This window comes from Macrosteles quadrilineatus, unplaced genomic scaffold (assembly GCF_028750875.1).
Source record: "Macrosteles quadrilineatus isolate MER2022 unplaced genomic scaffold, UCM_ALF_1.0 Scaffold_1__1_contigs__length_201487025, whole genome shotgun sequence".
In the NCBI taxonomy this organism is placed as follows: domain Eukaryota; kingdom Metazoa; phylum Arthropoda; class Insecta; order Hemiptera; family Cicadellidae; genus Macrosteles; species Macrosteles quadrilineatus.
Window position 1 is genome coordinate 101,529,469 of NW_026542594.1, and position 25,450 is coordinate 101,554,918.

The following is a 25,450-nucleotide window of genomic DNA, read 5'->3' on the forward strand; positions in this document are numbered from 1 at the left end:
CCACGGTAATATTCACTTGAACAGTTCCATTATTTGTCACAGGTTGGATGGTTTTATCTAGCATCCTCGGTAATATTCACTTGAACAGTGTTTCATTATTTGTCACAGGTTGGATGGTTTTATCTAGCATCCTCGGTAATATTCACTTGAACAGTGTTTCATTATTTGTCACAGGTTGGATGGTTTTATCTAGCATCCTCGGTAATATTCACTTGAACAGTTCCTTTATTTATCACAGGTCAGATGGTTTTATCTAGCATCCTCGGTAATATTCACTTGAACAGTTCCGTTATTTGTCACAGGTTGGATGGTTTTATCTAGCATCCACGGTAATATTCACTTGAACAGTTCCGTTGTTTGTCACAGGTTGGATGGTTTTATCTAGCATCCTCGGTAATATTCACTTGAACGATATAGAAGCTCAAGATTTCCATGATTCCTTCCTGAAGCTGATACCTGAGCCCTTCCCTTGAGGGATCCATATTTATCAGTTCTATGCAGACAAGACAAATGTGGTTCAATACATCCATATATTTTTCTTTGTCATGAATATTTCTGCATGGTCTTTGTTACTCACTTAACTTTTGCTATATACATTTTAATCTGAAATGTGTTAGTGTATAAAATATAACTCTAACGTTATTTACTTTTTACATTAATTTTTTTGTTGTTTAAGAACCTACTCACTTTGGGAATGATAGTTAAGGATTCAATTTTTATAAGGGTTTTTTTCAATAGCTTCATAGGAAATATACTATTTATATGTCTAACATCTAAATACACGAGTAGATTACAATGAAACTGACATAAAATCGTTTATTGTGTCATATCATTTATTTAAAATTTAAAAAAACGTATTCTACAAACAATTAGTTTGTAGGCATTAGATTAAAGAAAAATAAGAGAAGACGAATGATAAATTTACTTCTAAATGAAACCGACAGGATAAATTCGAATTCAAATTGATTTGGAAAACAACAATCCAAAGATGAATCTCTATTGAAATTTAATAACGGGCCTTCTAAATCAGATTATTGATTTTTAGATTCAGTAGCTATAAAATATCCCAAAAAAGGAATGTTAATGGGTTTAATTAACGCGAATGAAACACGTGTCTTGATTGGAATTACAGAATTAACTAAGTGTTTAATGGCATAACATGTTGAAGACCTTCCCCGTCGCCGTACCACAATTCATCAAACTGTAGAAATTAGCGCCATTTGTCCAATGGCTGGACTAAAGCTTCGGAACAAACATTAATACTCCCGTAATAATTGTTCTCGCCATCCATATTTCACATTCGACATTTAAACACGTTGTGGGTGAAATACCTACAGTAGCCTACCAAGTCAAGCTGTTCTGTACGATTACGATTGCGTCAATACCACAGTTTAGGTTTGCTACATTTGCCACTATGGACTGGATTTCAAAAATAAGCTATTAAAAAAGGTGCTTTTAAAATAAAAGAATAGAAAGATGGCAAAGGCACTAAAATATTTATATTTTCGTTCACAACACATCCAAGCGAAAACTGAAGGTTCTTATGATTATGTAAAAAATAATTGGCCAAAGTTGCCAACTACTTGACTGCGGACACACAATCACTACAACTAACAGATGAGTTGACAAGATGATCTTTCATCTTACCATTATAAACTGTTTGAATATTTGGAGCTTGTGTCGTCTGGTAGTATTGAAAAAACTATTCAAATGTTTCATCTGATCAGTACCAGAAATGAACTCCAATGCAACAAAGGAGTTGTTGTTGTTGTAATAAACTGATTTTGCTAGTAGGATAAAAGAAATGTAAGAAGTGTTAGAGAACCATTTAATAGACTAATAGTTTGTTTTCATAACAACTTAAACAAACTAACATTATAATAATCAGAATTACATTATACAGCTGTTGAGCCTACAGGACTGAGTAAATCATTTTTTATCTCAACACTTCCCCTAAAAAATGACACTTTACTCAGTCCTGTAGGCTACAATACAAGCGTCACATATCTCAAATTCAGGTACTAAGTCTGAGATATGTGACGCTTGTATTGTAGGCAAAATGCATCGGTTGAGTTTTGGTACTCGCAAAATACTTGTTAATCAACATGGTGATCGCATAAATGCCGATGTTTGTGGCCCAATGCCTGTGCTATCAGTTGGTGGCAATCGATATTTTGTTGACTTCAAGGAGCCTGTGGAACAAAACAAAAAGTTTCCTACAACTGAAACCAACTCTTCAACAACCTAACTCTAACCGTGTGAAATCAACATAAAGCGTAATTACCGTCAGTGATGTTGGAGCTGAAAATAAGAAAAAGAAATGGAGACCTAAATGCTTTTCATGTAACCAGCTTGGTCACATGAAGAAGGATTGTCCTAATGTCAAACAGTCACTAAAACCTGGAAGTGCTTTTGTTGGACATTGTGATCGCTCACAAGAATGCATCGAAGAATGTAATTCAACAGTTGTATTGGACTAATAGCATTGGAGTAATATCATATAAGACTATTACAGATTGTTTGCTCTTATAAATTAATAATAAAACCATGAAATTAATATTATTCTTCACTTATTAAAGCCCACATGAGTAGTATTGTTATGGGTGCCTTGCGCGATGTGCAATTGATGTGCACTGATGTGCCAGACCACCCACGGTGGCACCTCCCCCCCCCCTCCCCCCTGCACCTCCCCCTGCAGTCTGCACCTCCCCCTGCACCTCCCCCTGCACCTCCCCCTGCACCTCCCCCTGCACCTCCCCCTGCACCTCCCCCTGCACCTCCCCCTGCACCTCCCCCTCCCACTGCACCTCCCCCTCCCCCTGCACATCCCCCTCCCACTGCACATCCCCCTCCCACTGCACATCCCCCTCCCCCTGCACCTCCCCACGCCACTGCACCTCCCCCTCCCCCTGCACATCCCCCTCCCCCTGCACATCCCCCCCCCTGCACATCCCCCTTCCCCCGACACATCCCCCTCCCCCTGCACATCCTACACCTCCGGATGTGCTAGACCTCCCACGGAGAGAGGTGTAGTCGGCGCTCCCTCTGATCCTAGGATACAAAGGAATCCACTTAACAGGTGATTGACGGATCCATTATTTGAGTTTCTAAAAGCTTTTAGTAAGACTATTACATTTGACGAAGGTGAGCAAATCTTGACAAGCATCTAAAAAGCTTTGTTTAGTTCACTAACAAAGGAAAGCTTCTAGAACGTTCCTTCGATTGACGCCGACAAAGGAACACCTGTTGTTGTTTACCACTGGATCTTCGTGGAAGTTTCTATCGTTTCTGCGTCGCACATTCTTTACCCCCTCTCTCTGGCTACACTGCGTTACTCGCCCGTTCCCTTCAGTTAGGGTTTGGACTTTGCACGAGATGGCTGACAAACAACAACAGTGGGCGAACGATATCGACGACGCCGATTTACACCGGGCGTGCGTCGAGGCGGAGGAGCGGGATCGGGAACATCAGGCGATTCTACTTCAGCTGCTGGAGGAGGAGGAGAGAGAGCTGAGTTACAAAATAGAGCATGTTTGGTGCTCCCAGCCTCGGGACGACGTAGAGTGGGCTCATCATGATGCAGATATGGCACGATGGGCAAAACTTCAAAATAGGATTATGGAGTTGAAGAAATAAACAGAATTTAAATCATCCTTCCCCTAATCCTCCTCCTGCTTCATCATAAAACGGTCTTTTTAAAGACCACCTAAGCCTTAGTGAGTTAAGTTCACTTAATGAGAAAACTATATGGTCCATACTCGCACTGTTTAGTTTTTGAGACCACCCACGGAGCGATGTGCCAGACCACGCAGGCATGAAGGCACCTCCCCCCCCCCACCCATCGTCTCGTCCGTCCCATCCTGCACCCCTAGGATGTGCCATACCACCCACGGAGCGAGATGCTGGCGGCTGTCCCTTTGATCTTTCGATACAATGGAAAGCTTTTATCGTAGGCACTCCCTTTGGTCCTAGGATACAAAGGAATCCACTTAACGGATGATTGACAGATCCATTAGAAGAGTTTCTAAAGGCATTGTTTAGTCCAATATAACAATGGATAACCTTCTGGAACATTCCATCGCTTTACGCCAACAAAGGAACACGTGTTGTTTACCACTGGACCTTCGTGGAAACTTCCATCGTTTCTGCGTCGTGCATCCTATCCCCACCCCCTCTCTCTGGCTATACTGCGTTACTCATCCGCTACCTTCAGATAGGGTTTGGAGTTCACACGAGATGGCCAACCAACAGCAAGAGAAACAGCAAGAGTGGGCGAGCGATATAGACGACGCCGATTTACACCGGGCGTGCGCTGTGGCAGAGGAGCGGGAGCGGGAACGTCAGGCGACTCTACTTCGGCTGCTGGAGGAGCAGAAAGAGTTGCATATTAAATTTTTTCGTATTTGGTCCCGTCAGCCCAGGGACGACTTTGAATGGAGCTGGTGGGCAGATGATTCTAAGAGAATGAGAGAACTCGACGATGAAATCGAGGAGCTGAAGAAATAAAAAGACAATTATATCATTATTCTTCACCTCGCCTCCTTTTCCTTTCCCTTTTCCTTCGGCGTCAAACGGTCTTTTTAAAGACCACCTAAGCTTTAGTGAGTTAAGTGCACTGTAACGAGAAAACTGGAAGGTGCAATGTCGTGCTGTACAGTTTTCGAGTTGGACCACCCACGTATCTAGGTCCTGACGTCACCTTGTGATGACGTCATATCGTAGTATTAGTTGTTGGTTTACCCGCAGCAAAACGCTAGTGGTGGTGTCAATATCACATGATACAACCGCCGACAATTCAGTTAGTTCTGTGAGTGCGTTGAGTAAACTCGTGTCGTGCGTTCATAGTGTTATGTTCACTATGACTACTACTACTACTAGTACTACTACTGGTGACGTCGGTATGTCTAATATTGCTGATACAGAAAAAACAATACGTTTTATTATGGAGGAGATACAAGCTTTGGAGGATAACGCAATCAGTGGTTTTTCTACAGAACATGTGGAGCAGCCAGACTTTGAGCTGAAACAATTACAGCAGCAGCAACAGCATAAGCAGGAGAAAATTAATAACAACAAGAAGAAGAAGACTCGTGATGTAAATGTGCAAGCTGATATTGGTAGTGAAATTAACAAAGAAGAAGAAAAAGAAGATGAACTAGGTCAAGGGCAAGACGAAGGATGGGTGTTTAGATCGGCTAACGATTCGCCAGCCATTACGTGGATTGACGAAGATTTTCAATACACCGTACAGAATCCCGCTAATCGAGGGCGAGTTTTATTGAAATTACATTTATTTGAGGAAGGAGTGCAAACACACAGTTGCGGCATATATTTGAATGAAAAGAAAGGAGATAAAATATACAACAGTGTGAATCATTTACTGTCACAATTAGAGAATATATGGGTCGATCGTTTGACAGGAGTCCCGAAAATACACGGTGTGACAAAGTCAATGACGCCGCTACCCGCGTGGCGCCGACCAATGGATTGCGCAATCGAAAACGGCGGAAGAATAAAACAAAGGAAGAAACGTTCTGTGGCTCCAGAGAAGATGATGCAATCGGATGAGACAAAAGATTATACCAACAATAGCAGCGTTTCCAAGAAGCCACGTGTTGATGCGCAGCTGCAGTCGAGGGGACGAAACAAAAAGAAACAACTACAAAAAACCGGTCTGTGCTAGACTCTCCTACAGGGGTGGATTCTGAGAAATATTGAGACACACCTGCATTCTTCACCCCACCACTGCGCTGTCGCTGCTTCTACAACAATTCATTCATCGTCTAACCACTGTGCGGATCGAACGTGTGTACAGTTTTGCTTGACTTAAACTTTTTTCACTAAAACATTTATTATGCCGAAATGCGAGTCAGTCAGTGTCGGTGGTAGTGGAGGTGGAGGCAGCAGTGATGTGATGGACTTAAAAAATGAACTCAACGCCGTGCAATTAAACACGCCATACACGAAGATCATCGATCTTTGTGAAGAGTGCGCTTATCGTATTGTGAAATTCGAACGAGTGACCACACCGTACGGAGAGACTATCATGGTTGTGCTGGAAGGACTACTCGGCGATGAGCTCTACATCCGTGTCTACCTACCACGACGCTTTAACGAGGCGATCACAGATCAACGCATTGAGCAGTACAACAGGGGATTCGGTGATCGACTATGCCTCGTCAGAAGAAGCGCTCCAGCTGGCAGTAAATATACTCCATTGGAGTTTGTTTGAAATAAATTTAAATTAATGTACAAAACTGTTTTTATTATCATTTTTACTAACCTCAAAAAACTAATGATTATTGTAATTTTCTTAAAATGAAATTGTAACTTTGATAGGTTTTGTAAGTCAATACGTATAGTCACGTTCACAGCATAATCAAATAGTCTTTTTATTTACACTCCTTTTTCCCTATTGTTATAAATAATTATCATAAATTAGTTTGTGGTGTTGTTAGTGTAGTCAGTAAGCAAAATGGACTTGAGGTGGAAACATCCGTTTTCGGCCATAGTAGCCGGCCCTTCGGGCTCTGGTAAATCACAATTCGTCATGCGATTCATAGATCACTCAAATGAAATTTGTGATACGGATTTTGCTAACATATATTGGCATCATCCGCACTCGAATGATATTGTCCAACAGAGCAGTAGCAGTGGCAGCAGAGGCAGAGGAGGTATTGTCCAGTACAGAAACAGTCTGCCAGACATGAACGATTTCGACGGAAGTGTACCTAATTTGATCATCGTGGACGATATGATGCGTGAAACAGACAGCAGTGTGGTGGATCTGTTCACTAAAGGATCACATCACAAAAGCTTGAGTGTTTTCTTTATAACGCAGAATCTGTTTCATCAAGGTCGCGGTCAGAGAGATATTTCCCTTAATGCTCATTACATAGTGTGTTTTAAGAACCCTAGAGATCGGGCTCAGATAAAACATTTAGCTCGTCAAATCTATCCGGATAATACTAAATTTATAGAGGAAGCATACGCGGACGCTACACGCGATCCACACGCATATCTGCTGATAGACTTAAAACAATCTACACCGGATGAGATGCGCATTCGTTCGACTATCTTTCCGGACGATCCGATTAATTCTGTATACCTACCGAAGATTAGTGGTAGCAGGGGCCACATTAATAATAAATAGAACACATCCACATCGGGTAAGTATCAGTCGTCATGTCGCAGTGTGTGAGGAAAGACGCGGCTCTACTGTCGGCACTCGTACACGCTACACCGAAGGAACGTAAAGCGCTGTTAAAGGTGTGCGACATCAGTCGTATACGGTCGGTGTGCGAGTGCGCATACAACCTGTTACGCGGTAACGTATCGGTGTCTGACAAACGCAAGAGACAATTGAACAAGTATAAAACGAATCTCAGACGATTGGTAAAAAGAGGTGAGACTTGGGCTAAGAAACGCCAATATCTAGTACAGAAAGGAGGCGGTTTCCTACTGCCCATACTGTTGAGCACCGTACTACAAGCCATACTTCATAAATCCATCCCACAATAATAATGGAGTACGCGAAGAAAATGGTCGTCGTACCGCAAGAGTTGATCGAGCGGTTACGCAACAGTGGTGACAACAACAACAACAACAATGATAATATAAAGTCGTCATCGAATCGATTCGGAGATGACAGAGGCAACAGTATCGATAATGAAATGCATCGCATATTGACGGATAAAACTTTGAGCGATTACGAAAAATGGAAGCAATATCAACAGGTGTTGCAAAGATTTTTACATTTTGCCTCTGTCAATAGACAACCGATCAGTATTCCCATCATAGAGACATCAACATCATCATCATCATCAGCAGCATCATTACTGCAAGCAGCATCAGCGTCGTCGCCGCCACCCGGTACAGTGGAGGAGATAGTGGACACTTTTTCTAAAACGTACAAGCCGGATGTGCGTAATCTGTTACGATTCATCGTCCGCGAAGGTAGTGTGATAAATTGGGATAAGGACTTTGCGGTGTATGTGCGAAATGAAAAAATTCCCGATTCGAACATCGTGGACATATTACACTGCATAGTGAGAGTCCGTATGGTGGATTACATGCCCGCCGGTTGGTACGAAGTCATGAACGCGTTACGCGACATGAATGTGCCCAAGGAGTATATAAACAATTCAACGGCGTTACAGTATCTGGGTGCGGGATACAGATCGTTACGTGGTGACGTGGCGTCGGCTGCGGCAAGTAGTCAGATCATATCGTCGGCACCGAGAACACCTATGCGCGATCGTTTACGTTCTGCTTACGTTAATCAGCAGCGGACGCTATCACCTACGTCACCGTTACCCTCGTTGGCGGCTCATCGAAGACAACGAACACAACAACAGCAAGATAGAGATCAATCACTTTCACCGTTGGACAGGTGGGAACCGTTTTCACCATAGTGCGGATAAATCATGGAACGATTGTACTACGATCCCGAAGATCCGGCATCATACGGTGGCGTCACACCTCTAGTGCGAGCGATTCGTGACGGGATTGAGAAGAAAAACAATAACAAGGGGAAAAAGAAAAAGACAACACGAAAAGTGGTGTTGGACTGGTTACGAACACAAGACACTTACACATTGCACAAGCCGGTGCGTAAACGATTCGCACGCAACCGTTACGTTGTATTCGGTCCGGACGAATTGTGGCAAGCAGATTTGAATGACATGCGCGGTCTGAGTGCGTTCAACGACGGAATCAATTATCTGTTGACGGCGATTGACGTGTTCAGTAAAAGATTGTACGTGGTGCCGTTGAAAACTAAGAGCGGCGCAGAAGTGGCCAACGCGTTCGAGAACATATTTAAAAAAACCACCGTCACACCTCCGAGATGTCTGCAGACGGACAAGGGTACGGAATTCACCGGCGCCAAGGTGAAACAATTGTTCAGAAAATACAATGTCAGATACGTCACGACACAGAACCCCGACGTGAAATCGGCGGTCGTTGAACGTGTCAATCGCACTTTGAAATCACGCATGTGGCGCTATCTCACGTACAAAAACACGCACCGTTACATCAACGTGTTACAAAAACTGGTGAACGCCTACAATCGAAGTGCACACAGAAGTTTGGGCACTGACGGTGGCAGAGGCTTACGGCCGATAGACGTGAAGAAAGAAGATAAGAAAATCGTTTATAGAGTGTGGAAGAACATGTACAGCAGTGGCAGTGGCAGCGGCATCAAGACTAAATTGCCTAAGCGTAGAAAGGCGAAATTCATAGCGGGTGACACGGTGCGTATCGCTAAGGAAAAAGGTACGTTCACCAAAGGATACGAGACGAACTGGAGTAAAGAAGTGTTTGTCGTGGACCGCGAATACGGCCATCATCCGTTGCCGTTGTACTTGTTGCGTGATTTGAATGGATCACCATTGATCGGTCGTTTCTACGAAGAAGAATTGCAGAAGATCACTCTGCCACCGGACCGTCTGTACGAAATCGATAAAATACTTGACACCAAAGGTGTCGGTCGCAGTAAGCGTTACCTCGTCAAGTGGATAGGTTACGGTAACGAGTTTAACTCTTGGATACCGGCGTCGGAAGTTAAACAATTATAAGGCACGCATCAGCAAAAAAAAAAAAAATAAATAAATAATAATTATAATAAAAAAAATGAGCAAACACAGTCAGTTCTATTTGACACTGCCCAGTAACAGTTCGATGAACTACTATCCGAACAACACTGTGGCCGATTATATCACTCAACTGCCCACGTCGATACATCTGACGGACGGTGAATGGGAAGTGGCACTGGTCGAAGCGCATTATCCCTGTTCGTTTCTGACGGTGGGCAAAGACGCGAAAATATTCATCTACTACGAAGGTCTCAGCGACATAGCCACCGGTGGTTCCGACAAAACCAACAAAGTCAAGGTGAAAATTCTCAACGTTGAGCCCGGCAACTACAAAGATATCGAAGAACTGATACGTGTGATAAACACTATGGAAAGCTTACAGTTTTACGCCACGTTCGTCTACGACAGAAACACCAAAGTGGTGGATATAGCGATTCGCAGTCACGTGGTACAAATGGAATTGAGCACAGGTCTCGCGCTGCAGATGGGGTTTGATCCCGCCGAGACGGACTTGAAGAGCAACAAGAAAGCAAAACTGCCGGCCAACATACAAGCCGGACTGCCGGGTGACATGTACGTGTATTGCGATTTGGTCGAGCCACAATTGGTTGGCGATACGGTGGCGCCGTTATTGAAGATCGTCAACATCGATACGTCAAACTACGTGTACGGCGCACACAAGACCGTTCATTTCACGGATCCACACTACGTGCCTGTCATCAAGAGTGCGTTCGAGAACGTGGAAATCGACTTAAGGGGCAGCACGGGTGATCGACTGCCATTCCACTTCGGGACTACGTGCATGAAGCTACACCTGCGCCGATCGCTCGCGACAGCTTAAATAGACGACGACGACGACGACGACGACGACGATAGCATAAACATCAGTGGCAGCAGCAGCAGCAACGATGAATACGAACGATCCGTATTTGGCATACTACCGGCGACAATTGCAACAGTCGGGACATGGCGTGTCGTCCGTGTACAGAGGTGCGGCATTCCAGCGTGGACACGGTATCGGCAGTTTTCTCGCCGGACTCGTACGTTCTGTGGCACCGTTACTGAAGTCCGGCGCGACCACTGTCGGCAAGGAGGCGTTACGTTCGGGAGTCGGATTCTTGGGTGACTTGGTGTCCGCCGGTGGTACGCAACATCCCAAGTACGCGGCTGCTGCTCGTCTCAAAGAATTTACCGGCTCGCTGAAACGCAGAGCTGATGACAAAGTAGAACGTGTACTGAGTGGTGGTGGCGCGGTGTATAAGAAAAGACGAATACGTCGCGTCACGCCACAGTCGTTGGCGACACTTCTAAGAGTACGGACGTCCACTGCTACCGCCACTAAACGGAGGAGGAAGAGGAGCATGAGAAAATATTCTACCGCCACCAAGAGACAGCATAAGAAAACGAATAAACGGCGCAGAACTACGACCAAAAGGATTAAAAGAACGAAAACTCGACGTTCTACAACAGGCAGTAAGAGGAGGACGACGCGCAGGAGCAGGTCTAAAAAGATTCGATCTACGAAAAGAACGAGAGCTAGAGGAGGATTACCGGCAATAGATATATTCAATTAGACGTGATAAAATTTTTCTACAACAACAACATGTCGTTCATCCATCAGAAATCGTGCGAATGTGTGAAAACCGAATTGGATTTATTCTCGTTACCACCCACTCAGACTAGTATAGAGAACGGTAAGTGGATTCAGTACAAGCCTATCTCGTCTTTGACAGACGATTCGCCTATAGAGTTCGTCATACCGGCTAACGGAGAAGAATACACGGACTTGACGCAAACACTGTTACACGTCGAGGCGACAATAGTGAAAGGCGACGGCACAAAAGTGGAAGAGGCGTTAGTGGAAGAAATTGGTCCGGTAAACAATTGGCTGCACTCACTGTTCAGTCAAGTGGATCTGTTCGTCAATCACAAACTGGTGTCACCGCAAAACAATACGTACGCGTATCGTGCCTATTTGGAAAACCTACTGAACTATGGTGGTAGTGCGAAAAAGTCACATCTCACGACTACGCTGTTCTACGAAGACAAAGCCGACAAAATGGACGATTGCGACATTGCCAACGACGGACTGGTCAAGCGACGAGGATTCGTCAAGAAGAGCACATACGTCGACATGGTGGGCAATTTACATCTGGACTTGTGCAATCAAGACAAGTTTATGTTGAACGGTGTCGAAATGCGATTGCGTCTCGTCAGATCGAGAAACTCGTTTGCCGTCATGTCAAAAACTGCGACGGATTGCAAGGTGCACATTCGAGAGGCGAATCTGTTCGTCCGTCGTTGTAAGATCAATCCCGGCGTGTTGGTGGCGCACAGCAAGACGCTGGAGAGTGGCACGGCCAAGTATCCGATTACACGCGTGGACGTGAAATCCATCACGCTGCCGAGTGGTATCCTGGGCAAGACGTTGGACAGCGTGTTCCTGGGACAGTTGCCGAAACGTATCATCGTAGGACTGGTGGACAACGTGGCGTTCAACGGCGATTTCAAGAAGAACCCGTTCAATTTTCAACATTTCAATTTGAACTATTTCGCTCTTTACATCGACGGTGAACAAGTGCCCTGTAAGGCGTTGACACCGGCCTTCACGGGCGACTCAAAACTGTACGCTCTCGCATATCATACGTTGTTCACCGGCACCGGAATACAGTTCGCCGACAAGGGCAACGAGATCGACAGAACGGAGTATCCGAATGGCTACTGCTTGATGGCGTTCGACTTGACGCCGGACATGTCGGCCGGTGAATCAAGTCACTGGAACCTGGTGCGTAACGGTAATTTACGCATCGAACTGCAATTCAAAGAAGCGTTGGCCGCGTCCGTCAACTGTATAGTGTACGCCGAATTAGACAACGTCATCGAAGTGGATCGACACCGCAACGTGTCCGTGGATTTTAGTGGATAAAAACAACAACAAATAAAACAAAAATACATGAGCATCCGCAGCTCATGCCTACGTCACCGCCACTCAGCTCAGTCTAACATCGACATTCGACCGTGATGGATCGTTGTTACCGTCACGCTCCGTCGCGCCAGCAGACACAAACACCAACACATAATTATAAACAGGAATCTACAGCAGTTGTTTTGGACTTACAATGTTTCAAGGACAACAACAACGAATTCATAGTGAAAGAGGCCAGTGTGGTCGACGTGTCAACCGGTACTTTGTTACTACATCACGTAGCACGTGCGCCGTTCGATCGTGATTCACTGTCCGCAGATAAACTCAGAGAGTCCTACTGGTTGACCAAACACTGTCACGGACTCGACTGGAATCGTGGTGACGTGCCCTACTACGTGTTGATTGATAAACTGCGCACATGTCTCTCACGTCGCAGCGTCGTCTATGTGAAAGGAGTGGAAAAGAAAGAATATGTCGTCAAGAATTTAATCGTCACCGCGTCGGACGGTATGACTATCGGACAGATTTTCGCACAGAATAACAAGTACGACAGATGGACCAACGAGATAGCTGCTGCTGCTGCTGCTGCTACCACCTCGACTACGGTTGTGGTGGACTTGAGCGATATGGGTTGTGGATCACTGGCTTTGGTCGGTAATCTACTGTCTGCCAACGTGTTGCGATGCGGTCAACACAAGAGCGTAAAACACCGTTGTTCACTGTCTAACTGCACTCTCTTACGCGGTTGGTTACTGCTTACTTCCGCTGCCACAAAAGAGAACGCACACTGCGGTTTGTCGTCGTGCTACCTTTGTAGTAGACAACAGTTGAGGACTTGCTACAATGACGAAGTTGACAACGGTATATCAACAGCTGCGGCTGCATCATCACCGTCACTGATAACCCAAGCATCGATGACAGTGACGACTACATCGATCAACAGCAGTGGTATCAGCGGTCTCGATACCATTTCCGAAGAAGAAGAAGAAGAGAACGAGGACAACAAATACGAAGAAGGAGACGGCTACGACTACGAAGAATTATAATAATTAAATGATAATGAATACTACCGACATCACGAAATATTTGTCTCAACTACCACGCGAGAAAATAGCGAACACAGGAGTGTACGCGTCAGACCGCCTGCCAACACGTATCGAACCTTCGACGGCCATAGTAGTCAACACAATGCCGCACACGGAAAGCGGGGAACATTGGGTGGCCTTCTACATGGACAGTGAAGCTACGCATATAGAATATTTCGACAGTTTCGGCCGTCAACCGTTTTTGGCCGAATACCAACAGTTTCTCAGACGAAATTCTCGTCGTTACGTCTCGAACAAGTACCAACTCCAACGCCACGACACTTCCGTGTGTGGACACTACTGTCTAACTTACCTGTACTGTCGCATAATGTACGACAAGACAATGAACGATTTTGTACAGCTGTTCAACGGTGACACCTCTTCTGTCATCACACCCACCGATGCAGCCAACAACGACTTCCTGGTCCGAAGACTCTTCCATATGCTTTATCACCACTGACCATACCATACACTTACCTGAGTTTTTTTTTTTTTCTATTTGAATTGTATAGATATCGAATTGAATTTTTGCAAAAAAAATATATATTTATAATTATCTAATGTACATTAGAATTAGTAAATTTGGGAAAAATAAAAACACATGTTTATATTGAAAAATATTTGGTTTTGCTTTATTTACCATTATGACTCTATATAAATCAAAACAAGTTAGTGACAATTCACTATATATTTTATTATTATAATAACATTATATAAATAAATATTAAAATAAAACAATTTTTTTTTTATCTAATATCACAGTTAAAATAATTTATTACTTTATTCAATATAAAATCTGAATGAAATTAGTAACTAAAAATTGTTACTAATTCAATACTAATTGATTCCTAAATAAATTAGAATTTATTACCTAATAAAATTTAATTCCTCGTATATTTGGTTCCTAATATAATTAACTAGTTGTTGTCCGTCAATTGTCTTTGCCATCACCACCACGACGACGATCCGAGGCTTATGCACCGCAAACACGCGCACTATGTAGATGTTATTGTTGTACTGCTTCAATCTACTTCTTCGATGTCAACGTCGTTATCGCTCGCATCCATTGTCGCTGACGGTGACGATGCAATGTTGCGACGACTGTGGCATCTACTGGAGTTCCCGTTGCTGTCTTCTGGAGCCAAAAGCATTGCCCGGTGCGCTGGAATTTTATAGTGACCCCACGGTAACGTATTGACGCCGTCCTCTTCGATATAACGTTTGTCGTCGTACGGCGCCATCGATCGTTTCGACACCACAACGGAGTATATTATGTGGTGTCGGGACTGAAACCGATCGTTATCCGTGTACAAGACCCGCTGTTCCTGTAGACATCGTCTGTAATCGTCTACAGTCAGGCCTTTGGCCACTACGGCGCGATTCACCCCCTTGGCCCGTTTCACAGGTGGTAAACCGTCGCCGACACCGTCTTCGCTGCTATCGCTCCGCAGGAACATGAAGCAGTACAGTTTCGCCATCAGGCCGATGAATTCACTAATGATCACCCCATTGGCTTCGTCCTTGAATTTCCCCAGGACCCGGGCGTTGGTTGGATCGTAGCAGATATGGTCCCGGGGATAGTTGCTGGTGTCGAAGTCGTCCAGGTGATTCACCATGTCCTCGTAGACGTCTACGGTACGGATTAAATAGATCAGCCCGTCTGTGTCTATGTAGAGAAGTCTGAGCCGATCTATTCCATACCGCTCTTGCAGACGGTAGTGGAATCCGTACATCCACGTCTTACTGTGGTCCAGAATGCACATACCCGCGTACACCGGCTTGTCCAAGATGACGCGGACTTTCTTCATGTGTAGTAGGGCCAAGTCTTTGTTGTACCACGTCCGGTCACTGAAATTATTAGACTTGGCCACATACTTGGTGTACGTTTTCGGGTTTGTAGCCAATTTTATGTTAATATGTTTTCTTACATTCTGGAGGCTCATACCATAGACAGCGTTGACCATAAGCTTAAATAGTTCCACCTCGAACTTGTTCTTGGCCTGCTGCCTGAGTCTGGTATTCATCGCCACGTACGGTTGTAGCCACTTTCGCTGCTTGAAGCGCAGAACACGATGTATCCGACGCACACGCAATCCGTTGTCCATCGCCTGCTGAAGTGCTCGATAATGGATTACGTATGCGTCTTTATCAAACAGGGTGACCATTAGTTTAGCAGATTTGCCTACGCTGTATGTGCGGAGGACGTCGTCCGCATATGGCAATTGGTCTCGAGGCGCTTTCCGCAGTTCCGGACAGAACGGCAGGTCTCGGTGTTTGTCATGGAGTCGAGGATCTCGTGGATACTCCAAATCCACCTCCAAGACGTAGCCTACATCTCCGTCTGCCGGTATGTCCTCGATGACCAATTCGTCTATTTCCTGACGCGACAGCCACTCGAAATCTTTGTACGGGAGCGACTGCGACATGGCCCATCCGTATAGGTTGTTTGCGTCGTAGTACATAATATAATCTCCATATATGTGGTTGTTATTATCTACGGCGCTAACACTAGTCGAAGGTGCGAACCGACCGTCTCGGCTGACGCCATTTTCAATTCGCCTCTTATTGTTGCTACTCCTGCTACCACCTGCTGATGTTGAAGGATTGTTGACGGTGGTAGCGTTGGTGTATTTATTATTGGCGACAGCGTGTCGGGTTGCGCACTGGGTCAAGCCACCCCGGATCCCTTTCTCGAAGAACAGGTACATATCTACGTCCTGTAGGGTATCCAGGGTCACGTCAGTTTTGAAGAGCATCACGTCCCAAGCGTACGACGGTAAGGTCAACCAGTGGGCTGGATCGAGGTCGTAATGTTCCAGACACTGGTCCCGAAAGCCCTCGAAGACGTCCGCCAACAGCAACACGTCTGTTTTCAAATACAAGTCGGCATAGTCTCCGAGGGTTGTGCAATTGAAGTGTGACCATACGCGTCGGGCGTGAGCATAATCTTCTTCTTTTACGTCCTCCTTGCGTAGGCTGTCTCTGAAGGATTCTGGTGGCGGTAACACGTTTTCGTCCAATACCGAGAGTGACGTTACGTACTCGTATGGAAAAACTCCTTTGCGATGTACTAATGCAAAGTCAGCATCGGCAGGAAAAAAGGATTTTGTGATTTTAAGATGTTCTATTGGCATAAGGGAAACTAAATTTGACAAGGCTCGGGACAAAAATCTATAAGAATCTACAAATCTAAGTGTGAGTCGGTTGTGACGATTCGCACCGTCATGTACGAATCGTTTACTGAAGGAGATGTATTTTTCTTCTGTGTTGGCGAGTACGTTTACGTCACCCCCGTCTATGGCCAGCTCTCTTACCACAAAATGAGCATCATAATTGCTCAAATTGTGGAAGTAGCAATGTATCGTGTCTTGCTCCTTGAATTTTAAATTGCAAGACCGATGTGCTGCACCTCGAAACGTGTAGGGGGGTGAGTGTTGGTGATCACGAACTGCTGGATCGTTTCGGCCGTCACCGTCACCGTCGACGAATGGTTTCTTACAGATGTGACATCTGGTGGCGGCACGAAACTCCGCTTCTTGCTGCGCATCTAATTGTGGTTCGGTCCGGCGTGTTTTGTACAAAACATCTCCTATACGCCGGACGTCTTTCTTGATGGATTCCATAAAATGATGCGCAGCGTTCTCACCCCTATAGAGACGAAGTTCCGAAAACGTGTTACCGCGGTCTACTTGATTGACTCCTAACCTGTGGCTATCACGAACGTAGTAAGCGTACGCGTACGGTCTGTGAACCTTCCTTGTCCTGACATGATCAGAATCCGGTCTATTGTTTTTATGTGGTTTTCCCCCTCGCTGTGTTGCTGGATCTTCATCCGGAGGGGGGACTGTCGGTGGATCTGTGAGAGGTTGTTGGTCGTCTTCTTGATCGTATGGTACGAGCGCACACTCAAAGTCGGCATAAATAGTAAATCTTTGTCGCTGTGTACGCTCGTACCTATCAAACTTAATGTGTTTCTTAGGAGCCAGATCGGTGCGCAACGGCGCATGGTCTAAACAATATTTCTTGTGTTCTGCAAGTCGCTGCTCACCCCGTTTACCGTCAACTGTCGGTGTGTTGTCAAAATGAGCGAAACAGCGCTTGCAAATGAACAATCTACCATGGTGTCGAGTGATCTGGCTCCTGACCAATCTCTCGAAGTTTTTGATGAGTGCATAATGTGTAGTTTCATGATCTGACAGGTACAAGAGGTCGAAATGGTCATCGAGTTCTCGGTCTACTACACGGAGTGGATATACGATGTATTCGTACTTTGATGTTAATTGACCGTCTCTCCGTGTAGTCCGGACCCGATCCAATCCGTACACGTTTACGCTTACTCCAACGTTTCTCTTCTCAAATGTCGGGATTTGCTCCAGCCGTACAGGAAAAGTTAATTGGGAAAAATCTAAATCAATTCGCGCACGGAACTCGGGTGAAAAGTCCGTGGCGTTTAGCTGGTGACGATAGGGATTATGAATAAATTTGGACAAAATGGCGTACATGAAGCATTTTTGATCCCGATCATTCAGCACGTTGATCACGGCCTTTTTAGCAGCGACGCTTTGGGGCAACGGGACGTACGAGCTACCTCCGAGAGGTCGGTAAACATTGACGCGGATCTCCATGTCTACGATCCTCGCGAAGGTCCAGCCCGAGCCCTTCATTTCGCACGCCTCCTTTTCGTCCACCAACTTTTGGAACAAATTACTACACAGTTCATCTATGTCGGTGGACCGGAGAACGGCGACATTCTTTGTCTTAAAGGCGCGTCGACACGTTTGGTCGTGAACGTTCGTGAATTCGCAATCTAGCCACAGGTTGGTCTTGATGGCTGTCACGTGTTCCAATATGCGGTGCATAAGCGTTACAATATCCTCAAACAATTGAGTCAGAAACTCCGGGATAGTAAGCCGAGAGGGCGCTTCGTCACGTAATCTGTACGTTTTTAATCGTCCGCGAAACGCCGTCTCGACTTCTTCAAAATTCTCAGGTGCAATATTCCCCGGAATTTCTGACGGTTCGTCACTACCACTACCACTACCACTACCACTAGGGCTGTAACTACTACTACCTTGGCTGCCACCGCCTCCATGTTGATTGGACGGTCCTGCAGTTGGTGGAGGCGGTGTCGGTGGTGGCGGTGGGGGTGGTGGAGGAGAATCCTCGGTGCCCCATATTTTCACCCTCTTCGACCTACAGTGAAAACGCAAGTGTCTGTTCATGCTGAACTCTGTTTTGAACTGGCGGCCGCACTCAGGGCACCGAAATCTCTTGAGGGATATCGCTGCCGGACAGTTGGCCTCCATATGTCTTCTGAGGCAAAATCTTCTGCCAAAGGCTCGACCACAGTCCGGACAAACGTATCGCGTCGCTGGGGGCGGTGGTGATGGCTGTGGGGGTGTCGGTTGCTGCTGCTGCTGCTGCTGCTGCTGGTGCTGCTGCTGCTGCTGCTGCCACGGACGCCAGAGTTGATGGGGCTGTGGTGGCGGCGGCGGCTGTTGCTGCTGCTGATGTGGCGGCGGCGGCGGCGGTGGCGGCGGCGGCGACGGCGACGGCGATGGCACCGATGAAGCGCCGGTGGGAGACGGGGTCGTCAAATCTTAGATAAACAAACAAACAAAATATTTAATTAATATTTGATTTATTTAATAACTCTTTTTGAATCTATAATTGAATCAATAAAACTTTTATTTATAATTGAATCAATAGCATTTTTATGTATTAATCAGTCAATTAGTTTTGATTTACAATTCAATCCTTTCATTTTAATTTACAATTCAATCAATACATTTTAATTTATTATTCAATTATGTTATTAATTTATTTTTATTTTATTTTATTTTTATATATATATATATTTTTTTTACTTTCCGTTAATCAAGTTTAATTTATTTTGATAAATGTTTAAGATAATTAAGACTTTTTTTCACAAATAGGATATATATATTTTAAGTACAAATAATAATTACCGATAATAGAATGGTCGGGTGACGAGTTTTGGTCTACATTGTCGTCGTCGTCGACGTCGTTGACACTGTCTCCTTTGGACAATGGACCAGCCATCATGTCTGCCTCCTCTCGCATACTAGCAGAACGGCTCTCTGAAATCAAATGATCAGTTTCTTCAATCGATTGTTAATTTATAGCAGCTAATTGTAAAGAACAATCGTTATTGAAATAAATCCAATCATAAAGATTTTTTTTTTTATATATAAACTAAATTGAAAGGAATTGAATGCATTTATTACTAAATAATTTATCTATTTATTTTGGAAGAAATTTTAAATAAATATTTCTTTTTGTAGATAATAAACTGAGTAGAAAAGAATATTTATAAATTGGTTTATAAATAAAATTTATGTTATAAACCAAATAACAAAGAATCTTGTATTGAAACATTAGTCTATTAACTAAATTTATCTTTTATTTATTTATTTTTTTTATATATAAATCATATCCTTATTACCTCCCCGAACATTATCGACGAGCATCTGACGAGCCCCGTTGGTGTCTTCGTCCTCGTCCTCGTCCTCGCTGAGACCGGCCCATTCGTCCAGGGTCGACTGGACGCTGACGAGGTGGGTCACCCGAAGATGATCCCGAAGTTCACGCCGGCTCCCGAACGACACCATGCAGCACCGACATGTGGCTGTCTCTGCTTCTATAGTAAACAATAACGATCCCCAGAATAGTTAATGTCGTATATTTTGAAAGAATATTTAAATAAATATATATTCTTTTGACCTATTTGCAATGAGTTTTTTTTTTTTTGTTAAAATAAATTAAAATTTAATTATGAGCCATTTATAAATAATCTTCTCCTCGTTCAGATGTGAAAGAATAATTCTATCCTGTCAATGTAGAAAAAAAATTCGGTCATTAAAACGAATGAATGCATACGATTAACTTTATTTTATTTATTTTTTTTTTATTTTATTAATATACAAACCTTCAGGTTCTAGCTGAGTATCAGTAAGCATAGGCACGTCGAGCAGCTCTTCGATCGTCCCCGATGCATTGTCGTCATCGTCATCAATGACAATGACGTCATCGTCGTCAATCTCCGGCGACTCAAACCGTTGATGGTGAGTCTGCGGCGGAGTTGGTAACGGACCACAGTGCGACGCGTGAGTCTCCGCATAGTGCTCTCGAACATGATCATGACAAGAAAACGTCCTGTCACAACATTCACACTCGTATCCACCGGTCTGTAGGTGGACCGACTGATAATGGTGCAGGGCGTGTTCATGACACGAGAATGGTCGATCGCACACGGGACACACGTTCGGACCGAGGTACGTCGACGGCGGTGGTGATTGCACGTCTCCGTTCATCTACAGCAAGACACGCGACAGAAATAATAATTAATTATTCATAAAAAAAAAAAATAATATCTTTGATTATGCCAGTGTAGTCTAAAATTTAAGCTAAACCTGTCCTGAACCAATGTCACATATTCAAAAAATAGAATAGCATTTGAGTAAAAAAAAAAAATAATAATAATACCGTATGCAGTATATAGTAACCACTCAGTTCCGGAGGTGTAGGATGACCAGGGGCGGGGGAGGGGGATGTGCAGAGGGAGGGGGATGTGCAGGGGGAGGGGGATGTGCAGGGGGAGGGGGAGGTGCAGTGGGAGGGGGAGGTGCAGGGGTGAGGGGGAGGTGCAGGGGTGAGGGGGAGGTGCAGGGGTGAGGGGGAGACACTCACACGCATGCGCACGCGCACCCACACAACAAACTATTTTTTAAATTTTTTATAAAGTCAAAAGCTTTGTTGCTTCCTATCATTCATAATATAGCATAAATAATCTGTAACTTATTTTTAGCTTTGTTTTAGATAAATAACTATATTTATATTTGCATGTAGAATTTATTGTCTTTCTAAAAACCGTGTTCTTATTAAATTATTCTAATTTTTTTTTTATATTTATAACATAAGTGTTATTTATATGATTAAAACTGTTGCAATAGGAAATGTCTACTCACTGTTCTGTTAAAGTTACAAAGAAGGAAAAATGAACTGTTTGCTGCCAGAAACAAGAAAATGAAATGTGTTTTTCATCCCGCGCGTGCTTTGCATGGCACATGGGATTATGTAATTAATTTAAGAATTGCATGAATGAAATTGATTGAATTGAATTGAATTGAAAAAATTTGAACTTATTTTTAATGTATATGTGTTAGAAATATTGTTCAAAGAAACATAGTAATGTTTAATGTGATTCGATGATTTTGCAATATGATAACGCCTCGTATTACAGACAGGAGTACTTCTTTTAATAATATAAATTTATCTTTAAAATAAAATGAATTAGCAATATTAAAATATTATTCAAAATAGACTCACAGAAAATTAACATTGACTTTGACTTGACGTTTATGCAATATGATAAAGACATGTATAATAATTACAACTGATTTTAATGGATTTCGTTGCAATAGGAAATGTCTACTCACTGTTCTGTTAAAGTTACAAAGAAGGAAAAATGAACTGTTTGCTGCCAGAAACAAGAAAATGAAATGTGTTTTTCATCCCGCGCGTGCTTTGCATGGCACATGGGATTATGTAATTAATTTGAGAATTGCATGAATGAAATTGATTGAATTGAATTGAATTGAAAAAATTTGAACTTATTTTTAATGTATATGTGTTAGAAATATTGTTCAAAGAAACATAGTAATGTTTAATGTGATTCGATGATTTTGCAATATGATAACGCCTCGTATTACAGACAGGAGTACTTCTTTTAATAATATAAATTTATCTTTAAAATAAAATGAAATAGCAATATTAAAATATTATTCAAAATAGACTCACAGAAAATTAACATTGACTTTGACTTGACGTTTATGCAATATGATAAAGACATGTATAATAATTACAACTGATTTTAATGGATTTCAATTTGTTTAAAGTACAATAATATTAAAATATTTTTTTTTCATGAGATAGACTCTTAAAAAAAATAAACACTGCCTTTGACTCGATGATTACACAATATGCCAAAGACAGTTATTATAATTGTTAAATCTCCTAAAATGTGTAGTAATACTATTATACACTTATTATGTATTAATATTAACTCTAGTACTTACGATTTAATCCAAACAAACACTTGCCCAACACTGTTCACTAATTTCCGTTGAGCGTGGTAGCTAAGAAACTAACAACTGCACACAGCGAACTCCAAACCCTAACTGAAGCTCTTGTGGCAAAAGGCAGAGACACGACGCACGGAGGGTGGAATCTTCCACGAAGATCCAGTGGTAAACAACACTTGTTCCTTTGTCGGTGTCAATCGACGGAACGTTCTAGAAGGTTTCCTTTGTTAGTGAACTAAACAAAGCTTTTTAGATACTTGTCAAGATTTGCTCACCTTCGTCAAATGTAATGGTCTTACTAAAAGCTTTTAGAAACTCAAATAATGGATCCGTCAATCACTCGTTAAGTGGATTTCTTTGTCTGTGCCAATAGGCAGAGACATGACGCACGGAGGGTGGAAACTCCACGAAGATCCAGTGGTAAACAACAGGTGTTCCTTTGTCGTCGACAATCAAAGGAACGTTCTCGAAAGGATCCTTTGTTAGTGAACTAAACAAAGCTTTTTAGATGCTTGTCAAGATTTGCTCACCTTCGTCAAATGTAATGGTCTTACTAATGGATCTGTCAATCACCTGTTAAGTGGATTTCTTTGTATCCTAGGATCAAGGGGAGTGCCGCTGATAATTGCTTTCCGTTGTATTGAAAAATCAAAGGGATAGCCGACTACACCTCTCTCCGTTGGAGGTCTAGCACATCCCAGGATGTGCCGGTGTATCGAAACATCAAAGAGAGCGCCACCGATAATTGCTTTCCATTGTATCGAAGCTTCAAAGGGATAGCCACCAGCACTTCGCTCCGTGGGTGGTCTGGCACATCCGGAGGTGCAGGATGACTAAGGGGGATGTGCAGGGTGAGGGGGATGTGCAGGGGGAGGGGGATGTGCAGGGGGAGGGGGAGGTGCAGTGGCGTGGGGAGGTGCATGGCGGGGGAGGTGCAGGGGGAGGGGGATGTGCAGTGGGAGGGGGATGTGCAGTGGGAGGGGGATGTGCAGGGGGAGGGGGAGGTGCAGTGGGAGGGGGAGGTGCAGGGGGAGGTGCAGGGGAAGGTGCAGGGGGGAGGGGGGGGGGAGGTGCCACCGTGGGTGGTCTGGCACATCAGTGCACATCAATTGCACATCGCGCAAGGCACCCATAACAATACTACTCACATGTCAGAGGCGATATCTCATCGACTGATCTTTAAAGAAAGCTGAGCAACGCTTAGTACTTTATTATACTTATACTTATATTATACTTATACTTTATTTTAGAGTTTGCTATATCCTACGTTAATTTAAGACTTTTCTTAAAACACTTACACATTAGAACTGAATTTATTTATATATGCTTCCTCAATTTTCTAATTAGTTTTTAATAAAATTTTGAGCTGTGAAATTGATGTAGATTTGGAAACCAACATGTTTTTTTTTTTATCATAGCCCCTTATGGCTATTAGTTTTATTGTTTTATAGGTGTTTGCAAAACTATTGTAACTCTATTCAAGGGCTGTCGCTTTCGCTACAAGAAATAAAATATACTCACCCTTACACTACTATGTGGGGAATCTAAAGTTTATTAGGTACATTTTTATTTTTCAATAAAACTGATACACACTCTTGAGAAATGTCAACTACATTTTTACCCACTTTGCAAGTATTATTAACTTAAAATTATAAATTTATGGCTAAATGATTAGAGAATTGATCAATTATAAACATAAACCAAATTTAAAATATCTATATCATAAATATAGCACTAAACAATAAAAATATGTAATTAAATTAGATACAAATCAAATATCATGAACACGTGATTTGTAACAATCAGGTGCCTAATGTCTACGAGACAACGTTCTGCACTGAAATTATATTGTTGTCAGCTGACAAGTCATATGTTCTGACAGGGAGGGAGGGGGATAGCAGCTGTCCTATGTAACATTCACTCTAGTTTATTGCGTTCCATCTAGTCATCTTGAAGCAAAGATTGGGCAATCAGATGCTTGCTTCGTATTTTACGTGTTTGTATAAAAATGTTGCGCCCCGGAGTTAAAAGATTTAGTGAGCACAACTAATGTTTGCTTCATTGAATTTGTCATGGTATTGAAAATCAAACATTCTAAAATACAATAAATTCTTGGATCCAACATTTTACTATAAAACACCCCACCACAGAATGCCTGCAGACTGAGTGAATGTTAAAAACTGTTTGTTAAACTTGCACTATATATGTTATATGTTAGACTATATGTATACTTTATTTGAATGTTTATCATACTTATAGAAACCTTAGACGAACTGCCCTAATAACCGCAATTCTTACCCCGTGTGCATACCTCTAAGAGAAATCTGATTGGCTTGAAGCAGTGATAGGCCTACGTTTATTGTAACTAAAGTATGAAGAGCAATTAAAATAATTTTCTTTCCGTGTGAATGGAAAAAAAACAGTATTAGTCTAGTTGCCAAAAGGCATTTTTCACCCAAACCTGAAAGTAAGGTCCACCCGAAGTTTTATGGTGTTTTCTGTTTCTTCAAGACCTACATAACTAAAATCTGCAAGGTGCCACTTTGTCACCCTTGAGCAAATTGAAATATTCAAGATGGCGGCCAAGATGGCTTAAAAACTGTATATTTGCTGTATATTTTCCTATAGAAGAGACAGGATAATAATTTTTGTGTTTAATTTTATGTTTTAAGGGTCAGAGAATACCAATAATTGATTATCTTAGTAATAAAATACCCCCGCCACAGCAAACCTGCCGAC

At 43.1% G+C, this 25,450-nt stretch overlaps 2 protein-coding genes across 2 annotated transcripts; both read left to right on the top strand.

The window, feature by feature from the left end:
* Positions 1-8,426: 8,426 nt before the first annotated feature.
* LOC128999309 (uncharacterized) lies at positions 8,427-9,578 on the top strand. Its single transcript, XM_054425741.1, has one exon. It carries the CDS (start codon positions 8,427-8,429, stop codon positions 9,576-9,578), a length of 1,152 nt encoding a protein of 383 aa, XP_054281716.1.
* Positions 9,579-11,199: 1,621 nt separating this feature from the next.
* LOC128999318 (uncharacterized protein F54H12.2-like) lies at positions 11,200-12,522 on the top strand. Its single transcript, XM_054425751.1, has one exon. The coding sequence runs from the start codon at positions 11,200-11,202 to the stop codon at positions 12,520-12,522; it is 1,323 nt and encodes a 440-aa protein (XP_054281726.1).
* Positions 12,523-25,450: the final 12,928 nt, after the last annotated feature.

Excerpts from the sequence above, each read along its gene's own strand:
- LOC128999309 (XM_054425741.1), top strand. The coding sequence starts at position 8,427 with ATGGAACGATTGTACTACGATCCCGAAGATCCGGCATCATACGGTGGC.
- LOC128999318 (XM_054425751.1), top strand. The coding sequence starts at position 11,200 with ATGTCGTTCATCCATCAGAAATCGTGCGAATGTGTGAAAACCGAATTG.